Raw genomic sequence first — 12,739 nt, forward strand, 5'->3', positions numbered from 1 at the left:
AGACATGCCAAAGATCAATGCATCGTTTTCCCTACACTTTTAGTAGAGATTATAATCCAGTATATTGTGATCAGTGTCCCTGCAGCACTACCCCAGAGCACACAATTTGTCTAATAAGTAAATGAACAAAGCCTCTCTGCACTGTATCTTATTTAAACATGCTTTCACAAGCCTGCTATCAATACCACTGGGCTTTAGCTAAGATAAAGTGCCCCTACTGTAGCAAGGTAGACTAATTGGAAATACAGTAGGATGAAGCAGCACAGAATGAGTATTTCTCTATAATGTTAGGAAGCAGTAAAAAAAAAAAAAGCAGAGAGAGAGAGAAAAAGAGAAAGCGAGCAAGTGCTACGGGTGGATGGAGGAGTAGACGGATAGATGGCAAGATAGGCCTTAAGTGATGTTTCTCAACAACACTAGTAACAACTGGGACTCTGGGGTACGCAGAGTTAACAAAGCCCTTTTTGCACCATTTTCAGAGGGGAGCTCTACAGGGAACACAGTTACACCTGCTTGGCTCATCTTTCACAGTCCAGCTATCCCTCGACGCAAGCTTTACTTACAAATACCAGCCAGGAATGGATAACAGAAAGAAAAGAAGGAAAGAGGAAAGCTCTCACCAACTTCTAGTCAGTAGGCCAACTTCACCACTACATAAATAAAGGGGCAATTCTGCAGACAAATGAGGCTAGGTGGGAGTAGTGACTGTTTTGGCAGCTGCATAGTGAGGATTTATAGTGTGCGGTAATACGCAGCGTCTGTGAGGTCTTATGAACCAATTCGGATTCAGAGACAACGACCAGCTGCATCCAGTTTCTAAAGCCTTGTGTACTGAGGGCACTAAGCACTATACTAAGAACAGCTAACCTCCACAAAAAAACAATAATAATAGTAATAATAATAAAACAGAAGAAACACTGTGTATGAACAATGGGGCTGCTGCAGTTGGCACAAATCAATACACTGAAACTGAAAGCTCTCACGAAATATTTCATTTCCTTTGGAGCAAAGAAATATCAAATGGTGGGCTGCATCTTTTGTGCAGAGTCCATCTTCTGAAATTACATCCTGCCCACTTCAAACCTACTGTTCTCAAACTTCTCACTCCAGTTTAAAAAAATTTGTTTCTGCTATCAGAAACTGAAAGCATATTTCATTCATGAGGACGTGCGGTCAGGGTTCAACAGCACTGCTGAAAAACGCTGAATCAGTGGGTTTACTTAAGGCTTAATTGATAGGAATGGAGCCAAAAGTTGGTCCCTAAGGAACACCTCTTATACATACACAAGCTTTACCTGCAGAGCCTACCCACACAAGGCATAGCTTTCAAACAGCAAAACAAAAGCAATAACAAAAGACAAGCAGATGCAGCAACTCAATGCAATTTAGGTAAAAAATGTCCATTTTACAGAAAACGGCTGTATTTACAAGGAACATGGGAAACATAAACGTCCAGTAATGACTCTGAACACACATTAAGACTCATCCCAGCCCACATTCACCAGTCATAATGCCTTTCAAGCACACATATAGCTGACTAGTCTCTATAACCACTGTCAGACTTTCTGTTACTATGAATAGTTAAGTGAGTAGATGAAGTAATCTCCAAATAGACCTCCAAAGAAGGTATAAGAAGCCATATTAGTCTTAACTTGTTGTATAACAAAACAATAAATAGAAAAGCACCTCAAAATAAAAAATGTTTGGACACCTCAAAAGATAACTACAAAGGTCTCAAACATGTAAAGAATATTGCTTGTTTACAAAAGGTCAGCTTTCAAAGCTTTATAAATACTCCTTAAACCTTGCCCCAACAGTAGGCACTCATAGGCTCCTCTACGCAGCTATCTTAACACCATTAAAATATTTGATGCCCACAAAGCAGGAAAAGGTTACCATGAGATAGCAAAGCATTTTCAGTTAGCCGTTTACTCTGTGTCTAATGTAACTGGAAAACAGGAGTGAATGGGAGTGGAAATCAAGTTGATTGTGTAGACTTTCTGAGAGAACTGCTTTCAAACAATATTCTTAATTGCTAGAAAGAAAAATCAATACACCTGTTTGATTGCAGATACTTTCAGGAAATGCTGTGCACTATTCTGCTGTGCACCTGCACAAATATGACCTTTATGGAGAACTTTTATGGAAAACTTTAATCAACTACAAGCATTTAAAAAAAGCTTTAATACTTGCCAAAGGGGATGGACCTAAGTGCTAACCAATGAGTGTGCCTGAGTTTGCTCCAGGCCTTTCATGTTTAGTTTTTTTTTGTTGTTGCTGTTGTATATATTTTTACTGTTAAAGATGGAATAAAAAAATGACCTTGCATGTGTCATCTTTAACTTTATGAGTTGTGGAAATCATTAAACTTATATAGCACTTTTAACAAAAGACATTGTCACTAAGCAGCTTTCCAGAGGTCCATGTCCACACCCCAAGTGAGCAGGCCAGTGGCAACAGTAGTGAGGGAAAACTACCTTGACAGGAACCAAGATTCACAATAGGAACCCATCCTCCTCTGGTCAACACTGGATTGCAAAACAAACAGCATTACTCTCCATTTACAGTAACCGAATATTTTAGCAGGGGTGCCTAAAACTTACCCCATATCTGAACCCCAAATCTGCTGGTTCAGATATTTCAGTTGCTCCTAAAACCAGGACAAAAGCATATGGTGAGGCAGCTTGTAGCCATTACAAGCACACTTTCCAGAAAACCTCCCAAAGGATCTGAGGGCATCTGAGGTTACAGACAAATTAAGAAAAGAGAAATTAAATGTTTAGAGTCTTGTTTTAACTTTGGCATTTTTATTTACTAGGGACTTTACAGCAGTTATTTTTTACTCTTCCCTTTACTATTGTCGATCTCTTTAACAGCTCCCATCTGTTCTTCATTGTGCTTAATGGTGCAATTTAATATTGCTTCTGCAGCAATTTATGCACAGTACTGCACAACATTTTTTGTTTTCGGTCTTTGTACTTCATCTCTCTATACTCTGAAGCCTTCTATATACCTTGTCATGTATATTACTGCAAACCATACTGTATAAAATTAAGTAAGTTTTAGGCACCCCTGCTAAAATATTCGGTTACTGTAAATGGAGAGTAATGCTGTTTGTTTTGCAATCCAGTGTTGACCAATATAAACACTCATCGGTTTACTCATTGACTCTCAATCTTTATGGCCTGCTCTGCAATCAGCTAAAGCCCTTAAGCAGCTCTAGGCCTTTCATGTTTTGTTTTTCTGTTTACTGTTCATTCATCAGTTTGTTTGACTGTCCATTTAGAGCCAGAGAAAAAAAATCCACTGTCTCCTACTCCACAGCTGCGTGAAACAAAGTTTAGGTAAACTGCATGTGTATCTGAGAAAACAAACTGTCCAGAACAAGGGTGGAACTTGTCACGCAAACACACTCCTGCTTTAGAGTTCTGCTAATATAGATTTTGAGAAAACATAGATTTTGCCAAAGTGCTCCTTCAGCCTGATTGTCAAAAGAAAGAGAAAAGGAGGAGGGAAGAGAACAAGACAGTTTTATAAAGATAATTAAGATTTAACATAGACAACTGGTTTCCTACAGTTGAGAAATGAAAGCTGTTGCCACCCAGCAGTGGGTAGCCTAAATGAGGCGCGTGTGTGTGTGCCTGTGTGTGTGTGTAATTAGTAGACTGGAGAAAAGGGCAGCCATGCTTACCTCTGGACTTGGACGAGAAGGCGAGTGAGAGTTGGGCAAACAGGTCCGGGTTCTCAAACTTCTCCTCTTTGACTTTGATCCAAAAGCAATTTTCCGCCATCTCCTGAGGTACTATCTGCAAGCACAGAGAAGCATGTATTACACGCACACTGCAAAACACACATGAAAGTGTGTGCGCACACACACGATTCTGCACACATATACAAGATCAAAAAGATGGTGGATAAAATAATGCAGGGTCCATTTGCTGTTGTGAGATGTGTGAGTGTGTGTGCTCATGCATGAGTGCAAAAACACAGCCCCTGTATTCATGTGTGTTATTAGAGACAGGATCAAAGTCAAAGGCAGAAGCCGTAGGGAACGGTGTGATTTTAAAGTGTGTAATTCTTCTCTTCTTCTGTGCTTCATAGACAGTGACCTACTCCCCCTCATCATCTCTGCCTCATTCCCTCCAGTTCATTACAGCGCAATACAGAGAATCTTCAGTGCGTTGCCCGGCACCATCTCAGCAGATATGACTCTGCACAATAATTAGGCCTTGGAAGGCCCAGCTGAAGCCATGACTTGGAAGGTTTCGTTGTGAAAACTGAATCTGAAACTGCCCTCCACACGACAGGATAAAAAACACTTATGGCGACAGTCTGCATTCTGGCCAGTGACAAAGGATTTACAGCAACTTCTTGAGCACATCTAACACATAATAAAGACACACCAAAGGCACTGTTAGGACGAAAAACTCGGTGATATGGGGTCACATTCCTGTCATCTACCCAAAGGCCCTGCTCTGAGAATGAAAACGAAGACAATGCTTATAAAGAGGGTGGCGCCGGCCATGACACTTAAAACGACTCTCAGTCAAGACCATCATGGTTCTGACAGGCTTTCAGCCAAGCACTTTTATACCCGCATCATTAGCCTAAGGTGTGAGCAGGCAGGCGGTCCAGCAGTGAAGGACTTGAGAGGCTTCCACTTCACCTGCATATCATTGCAAACGCACTGCTACTTCAGACTGCTGAGGTGAAGAGCAGCCATGCATCGGTCACAATAACAGAAACTGGGCTGTTTCTAGAGAGCAGCATCAATATGAAAAAAATGAGGCGAAAGCACCCTCTATGGAAGCAAAAAAAGACAAACACAAAGCTCATTCAGCAATCTCCACTTCAATCTACCATCATTAACACTGTGACATGAAGATAAGGTGTAATCACTTTGGCTTATCTCATTGCAGCTTATCTCAGCAATTCACAATGAATGAACCAGGTGCCATTCTCTAGAAGTGCCCAGGCACACCCATGCTGAAACCGAATTTCATAACCATTATGTCTCACTCCAACAGCCATCAAAAAGTAAGAAGAAAATAAGAGGTTAAGTCAAGAAGTGAAAAGATGCCTTTAGAAAGAATTCTTAATTTTCTTTTTCTTAAACTATAGATGCATTGTTGTGCTAATTAAGATAATGACAGTCCTGTCAGGGTCTGGGGAGGGAGGAGACTCATTCATAGCCTAAAAAATAAACTATTCATTTCTAGATCTCTGTTCAACATAATTGTAGTCTACATGGACAAGAGGAATCGTCATCGCCTTCAGAGCCACAGCTCTGAGTGAATCAATGGGAGTTTCATGGTGTTTACTGTCAAATAGTGAACATTTCCTTTTGTCTTCCTAATTTTCCTCTCTACTTTGAGTGTGTGTGCTTGGACAATTTTTTATATACATGCACCCAGACACACATGCTCACACATTCCATCCACCCACAAATCTCCAAAAATTACTCGACCCCCACCCTACTCATAACGCTGGACAATATTAAACCACATTTGCAGTCTGCCACCACTGTAATCAGTCTTACCCAGGGTGAGAGAGACGAAGAGACTCTCACAGTGCGTGACAGAGAGACAGAGAGAGGAAAAAAAGGAAAAAGGAAAAAGAGGGAAAGAGAGAGAGAGAGAGAGAGAGAGAGAGAGAGAGATAGAGAGAGAAATGGACAAGCAACATTAATGCTATCACTGATGTGTGATGGCTTGTTAGAGTGCAACCTCTTAAGTGTTCTCTTCAAAGAGTGCGGCTCCTCAGAACACAGTAATTAACACGGTCAGGCAGCCAGGCAGCATGACCTTGTTGGAGCTGACGCTGCAGTGTAAAACACTCTAGCTTCCGATTGCCTTCGGTGGCTACACAACATTCCTGGGCAGAAATGGAGCCGCTCTGCATGGCCTTAGACACAGACCGAGCAATCATTTACTTTTCCATAAACGTGTGCTGTTCCCCTGTGTAGGTGTTCTAACTGTAGGAGAAATTACATTACAGCACCTCCAGGCTACAATCTTCAATGTGGCTGCTTGAAAATCTGTTACATGCTATAAAAAAACTAAACAAAAAGCCCTGCTTTCTCACTTTATTGCTCCTGGCTGCTTTTGCTATCTGACTGTTTTCTCGCCTCTGTTGTTAGAGATGGAGGAGTCTCCAGTGGGTGCTTTAAAAAAAAAATAAAAAATAAAATATATATATATATATATATATATATATATATATATATATATATATATATATATTTATTTATTTATTTATTTTATTATTTTTTTTTTTTTTGAGGACTAGTAGACCCTAATTGAGATGACTATAGCTTTGTGTAATTGTCACTCTGGCTTGAGGCACGCACCACTCTCCCTCCAGTGCATCCGAATGCTTTGGAAGACCACTCTATTTGCATTTCTCCTCTCTTGTCCGGAAAAAAGAGATAATTCTCCCACAAACACACTTGTTTGTGTTAGGAGACAAAGCCATACAGTACAGACTGACACACGCACAGGTAGACATACCTTAAAATATATTCATATAAGGCAATTGATACACACCACATATGCTTTGATGTTCATAGTTACTTGCACACACAAGTTCCTAACTCACGGATGCAACAGCCACTGCCTGCGTTCTGCCTACAGAGTACCTTATAAATATGCATATGAGGTTTAGATAGGGAGTGCACTCAGTATTGTGTCATACTCTGCTTTCCTGTCTATGCTGCTATAATCAATCTTACTCCTCTATTCACATTCATGTGGTTCTGCTAACACAGGACAGCTGTTCTATCTATTTAACACAACAGCCTGATATCTAAGAAAGATTTTCCAAAGTAAACTTATCTGAAGCTAGAGACCAGGTTCAAGGCCTGCTGCCTGCCAAATTAGGTTATTTAAAAAACAGGCGCTGTAACTAGGCCAACCAAAGGGAAGTCAGAAAGAACACCAGACAAATGTACAAAACACAAATCTAGAACCAGTATTCCGACCAAAACGTCTATTTTTAGCAACAAAGTGTAAAAACAAAGTGAACCTGATTTTTAGTTTTGACATAAATGTGCAAAACCAAACCAAACCAAACCAAAAATGTTTTAAATAAATATCATGAAAACATACTTATTGGACATTTATTTTATTTTGTTGTATTTCTTGTTATTATATTTTTTATGAGCGCATTGATTTATTTACATAGCATTTTCACAACGTTTAGCACACTATTTAGAACAACTTCTAATTTTGTTTTTAATGTCACTATGACAATTGTTTATTACTGACTCGCAATCACGTTGATTTATAACATTTACCTCTGAACATTAAAACTCTCCTCCCTGCCCCTTTAGTTGCTGATTTAAACTCAATAGACTCCTGAGGCAATGAATACATTAATGAAGGTTGAGTTAAAAAAAATAATGAGAGACACGGAGAGGTTAGCCAATAGAAATGGTATTTAAATGCAATGAGGCTTATGCAATGCATTGTTTTGTATTCAATTATGCTAAGAGTGCAAGGATACAAGGACACTTGAGCTAGCAAAATTGTTTACAGCATGATCTCTTGAAAGGGATAGTGAGCAGTGAGTCGCGAGCCTCATGGCTCAATGCTCTCTTTAATAAGCTGCATGTACTCGTGGACTCTGGACCGCCAACTCGCTCCAAAACATGCTCTCTTTTTTTATGCTTTTACTTTTTCATCCCTACTTTCTCTGACTTCTCACAGACTATTTCACACTAAATTACTGCTGCAATTCAACACTAACCTCAGCGTGGGTTTCTCTAACTCTTTGCAGAATTTAGAAATTATCCAAGGCCAAAACGTTGCTGTGCGTCTATGTGCCATTTTATTTTTGGTTATTTTTTTTGGGATGTGCGTGTGCTACTCTGTATGTTGTAGCATTCACCGCCCTTACCTTGGACCAGTTGATCCTCTTCATGACTGCTTCAGGTTTGTAGGTTTTCTTGGGCTCCAGCCCGTAAGGCAGCTTGACGACAGGTGGGGCTGCGGGGATACCTGGAACACCAGGGAAGGGAGGAGGAGGCAGAAGGCCACCACCGGGTGGAGGGGGAGGAGGTGGGGGACCACAGCCAGGTGGTGGCGGTGGCGGCGGCGGTAGTCCCATACCTGCTGCAAGGGGGGGAGGCGGAGGGGGTGGAGATGGGCCTCCTCCAGATGGAGGTGGGGGAGGAGGAGGTGGGGGGGGTGGAGGGGCAACTCCTCCTGGTGGCAAAGGTGCTTTCAGAACAGCACTGTGAGCACCAGGACCCGCTGAAATCTGGAAGAAAAGAGAAATATCAGAAATATCCACAGACCCAATGGTTCTGTGAACTGCTGTGGCTCCCTTCATTTACTCCCATTCGGTCTCTCAGTCTCTACACTCAAAAGCTAGGGCTTTTATCACCATTAAATGCATTACACCATCAGGGCTAATGGGTAAGACAAGGCTGGAGCAGAGTGCCGGTGTTGCTAGTGGCTGGACAGGGGGGGGGGGGGGGGGTTGCTCAGAAAGAGTCTAAAAGCATGTGCACGCATGTGTGTGACTTTTTCCTGTGTGAGCTGATAAAAGTAGACGGAGGCATTAGGGTTGGCATGGCTTTCCCTGGGGTTCTAATCCCACAGCAGCAGTAAGTATCAGCCTGGCCTGTGTCTAGAGTCCAGCAAAGGCCACTACTCCAAGGAGCTGGAGCAGGCTGTCCCTCCCTGGAAAAACTGAAAAAAATGACATCTTCTGAAAGCAGCATAGCCACATAGCGGGTCGGATGTACTTATGTTTTTACATCAGACTACAAGCACAACTAGGAGACATTAAACAATAAAATAACAATAAATGTATTATGCACTTAGGGGAAAAGAAAAAAAAATACAGGGATACATGTGTCGGGAAAAAATAAATATTTCATGTCCTCATATAATTATCAATTAAAACAAAAACTGGGTAAAGATACTGGATTGCATATTTGTCAGTTTCCTAAAGTTAAAAGATAAGTTTAAGTACTGATGACTACCACAGAACCTTCTCTGCCTCTTAAAAGCATGTGTAAATTATCTGTAGTGTCTTAAAGGCATGTTATTGGACACTCTCAGCAGTCATAGTAGCCAGACAGGCCTGTAAGACGTCAATAGAATATCTGCCAAACATTAAAGAATGCTACGGATGAGATTTGTATCATCCAGCAGTCATCCTTTACAGAAATGGACAAATACAAAAACATATTTGTGGAAGTGCTTCTTGAATACAGACTTCTTATTATATTTAAAATACATTTTTAAAAAAACCTTTTTTAGGTTGCACAGACGTGGTGACCAAACAAGGTGCTGTTGTCCTGCATGTATATTTGCAGGAGTGTGTGTGTGTGTGTGTGTATCAGTCTAGCACAAGATGTTGGGTCTATGTAGAACAAGCAGAGTGAAATGAACAGAGGGAGGAGGTGAGAAAAGGCTGAACTCTGAGTGACACTCAGCCATATCATCTCTGATGAGAAAACAGCCTATAAACAAACTTCTCAGGCCTTGGAGACTGCTCATACATGAACATACATACAGAAACAGACACACACATTATTCAGATCATGCTAGAGCTGTGTGACAGCAAGATATTAAATTAGCTGAGTTTTAAGAAAAGTTTGAAACAATCACTTTTCAAACACATCATAGAATACACATGCCTTAATGTGTGTCAGAAAGATAGTTGGAGTGATTGTGCTGACTGACAAAATGACAGCATCGTTATTTATTTGGATGTGAAATATGGAGAGTGCTGTGTGCGGTTTGATTCATCTCATTTAATCATAAAGCGTAACAGATGAGGGTAAACCATTAGACTTGATTAACATGTAAATTGCCTCTGTAATTTGCTAATAGATTAAGCATATGAATAGGATGCAGCCACCTGAACCTGCTGCAGTAATGAGAAGACTAATCGGGCTTTAACACTGATTCAACCAGTGGCTCTGTGCTGGAGAATTATCTCTTCTGCCTTTTTTGTTAAGCCTTGCACTTCGGTGACAGTTTATATTGTTTGTGTCCGAACACAATGATGTGCCTTTTCAACAAAGCCTTTGGCAAGTTTCCGACATACCACCTTGATAAAATAACCGTCTTCCCTATTGCTGAACTTCAAGAGTGGGTCTTTACAAAAGGGAAGCCATTACAAAAAGGGAGTGAAATTAATGTAGTTGCTGATAAGAAACGGAGCTGCGACATCTTGACATGTCTGGCCTGCTCTAAAACTCCGCAGCATAAACAGATATTTAGAATAATCGATAAAGTGCCAGTCAGACTCTTCAGAGACAAAACGCATGCAAATGCTTTAATTAGCCTTTCCATAGCTCAGATATGAATTGACCTTTGGATGATTAGAAACCAAATTCTCTATTTTTTTCATTCTTTTCTAAATTGCTTTGTGCTTTATTCTCACAAGAGCTAAATAAAAAAAGTTTCCAAATTTACAAAGCAATTTTCCTTCCTGCGCCCCACCCCCTGCTCTGCTGATGAGGGGAGTAATATGTGCAGAGTCACATTTTCATCTGCATTACTGAGAGTTTGATTACACAATGCCGCAGGTGGATTGTTTATTAGAGGGGAAATTAAAAAGGTGTAGGAGCATTGTGCAGGAAGCTGAAACCCCTTGACGTGCACCCCTTTCCATCATTATGTGTCTGTCAATCTCCAGCCCGCTGTGTCCCATTTTCTCTTTTAAGATTAATACAGGAGAATAGCAGAAAATTAGCTGCTAAATTAGAGCGTCGCCATTTCCGCATCAGCTTGGCCCTCTGTGGCACCGTGTGCCGAGCACCAGGCCCTTCAGCCACGAGGATGGAATCTTAATGATTCTCTACTGCGTTGTATCACCTCAATCACTCTATATCTTCTCCCATACACATCTTGCATCACCTTCTACCATAGTACCTGCATTTTATCCAGGTTTTTAACTGATATTTCATTGTTTGCTGTTAATCATGTTTGCTGTTAATACAGCCACTGGTATGGCAAGAACAATTCTTTTATTTAAGCTTGATTTTTACAAGTTGATGTATTTTGAGCAAAACTACTGGAACATGTGATAGAGGGGGTTTGTTTTGTGGCTAGATGTGCCCTGCTAGTTTGACTGCTTTTAAATAGTCCAATTTTTTTAATATACTCTAGGGTTTCATGAATGAAAACTGCATTGGTTGTTCATTAATGGTAAACCAACATGAAGATCAGAGAGTTACCTAAGGGAGAAAGGTAAACCATTTCAAGGCTGAAAAAAGAGGAAATCAAGCAGTGCCACTGCACAAGCAATGGACTCCAACAATGCGCTTTGTGGCTCGCTTCCCTCGTTAAACTGACAACGAATACCTGGGACTGGGGCTTTATAAGCCAAGGTGATTTAGTCTCTCGTTGCCATGAATTAGCTCTGTTGCAACCTATGTTTCACAGCGTTCTACAATCTGCTCAAGGGGAAGTACACTGATCTTTAGCTTTCATATTTGGTCTTAATACTGTTGTTCACGTTTCCTTGTTTGCCCTGTCACTTAGGTCCTGTTTTGTTGTCACTGTTTCTAGCGTTCTCTGTTTTGATTCAAAGCTTTGTTTCGTAGTTCTCAGTTCAAGGTTTTGTTTTGATCCGAAGCTTTGCTTCGTATTTCTCAGTTCAAGGTTCTGTTTTGTTTTGATCCGAAGCTTTGCTTCGTAGTTCTCAGTTCAAGGTTCTGTTTTGTTTTGATTCTGAAGCCCTGCTTCGTAGTTTACATTTATGAGTTTTGCTTTTTATTGTACCCCTGTTACTGCCCCTTAGTTCATTTTTGCTCAGTTCATGTATTTCCTGTTATATCGTTCAGAGCCCTTCCAGACCAAGGTGTCTTGCGTTGCCCAGCATGTGTTGTCAAGTTCTGTTTGTTATTTTCACGTTTTGACCCTTAGATTGCTGTACCTCTGATTAGACTGTTTGCGTTTCTTTGATTCCTTGTGTTGAAGTCTTGCATCATTCAACCCTGCAAGTGTTTCCCTGTGTTCTCAGTGCCACGCCTGACCCGGCATGACACATCAAAGTTAAATAGTGGAAAACATTTCACAAAGCATCACTAAAGAAAAATGTTTAATAATGTCAGTGTGCTCTTAATGTAGATATTGTAAATAAGGGACATGTTACCAAATACTTAATGATAATTTATTTTAATTAAATTAATTTTTTTTATTTACTTTTCTATCCTTTCCAATATGCTGGCTAACCTAATAATTGGGTCTGCCACCAAAGCTGTCGTGTCATTAATCACATCTAACTAAAGTGTGAAAAACAACAACATATTTAAAAATACATATATTATGAAACAACAAAGGTGTGTGTATTGATCTTTAATTGAGCAGATTGGTAAAGTCTTTTTGGTAGTAGGCCCTCTCCTATCCCCTGTTTCATCTGCACCTATGATTATCATTGCAAGAGCCAGGATATGTAAAACACAACATGTCCTGTGAGGGCTGTGCATGTCTGTGTGGTGGTATCAGTCTTTAAGGCTCAGCGAAGAAAGGGCTTTAGGTGGGCAGAGGCAGATACAGTTTGGGTAATTAACTAGGGCAGATGCACAATTAAAGCTTTCCAATCTCATCTCTGATGAGCTGCAGCCAAATTCAATTAGAGCTGTTTACTTCAGAGGGTTATGACACTACATTTGAACGTGAGGCTGATTCTGATTGTGTCTCCTGCCTGTCCTGAGTTTAAAATTCAGCGCTGGAACAGAGACACACTGCCGTTCATCAGTGCCTGCCTCGTGAAG

General features: G+C 40.6%; 1 protein-coding gene across 8 annotated transcripts in view; it reads right to left on the bottom strand.

Annotated features, from left to right (window-relative positions):
- diaph2 (diaphanous-related formin 2) overlaps positions 1-12,739 on the bottom strand; it is a 395,960-nt gene that overhangs the window by 256,618 nt on the left and 126,603 nt on the right. For all 8 annotated transcript variants that reach the window (XM_072664160.1, XM_072664155.1, XM_072664157.1 and 5 more), the window contains 2 exons: positions 7,897-8,259; positions 3,692-3,806 (listed from right to left, as the gene is read on the bottom strand). In XM_072664160.1, the coding sequence (XP_072520261.1) occupies positions 3,692-3,806; positions 7,897-8,259 (478 nt within the window). The remainder of the gene's footprint in view (positions 1-3,691; positions 3,807-7,896; positions 8,260-12,739) is intronic.

This window comes from Salminus brasiliensis, chromosome 19 (genome assembly GCF_030463535.1).
Source record: "Salminus brasiliensis chromosome 19, fSalBra1.hap2, whole genome shotgun sequence".
In the NCBI taxonomy this organism is placed as follows: domain Eukaryota; kingdom Metazoa; phylum Chordata; class Actinopteri; order Characiformes; family Bryconidae; genus Salminus; species Salminus brasiliensis.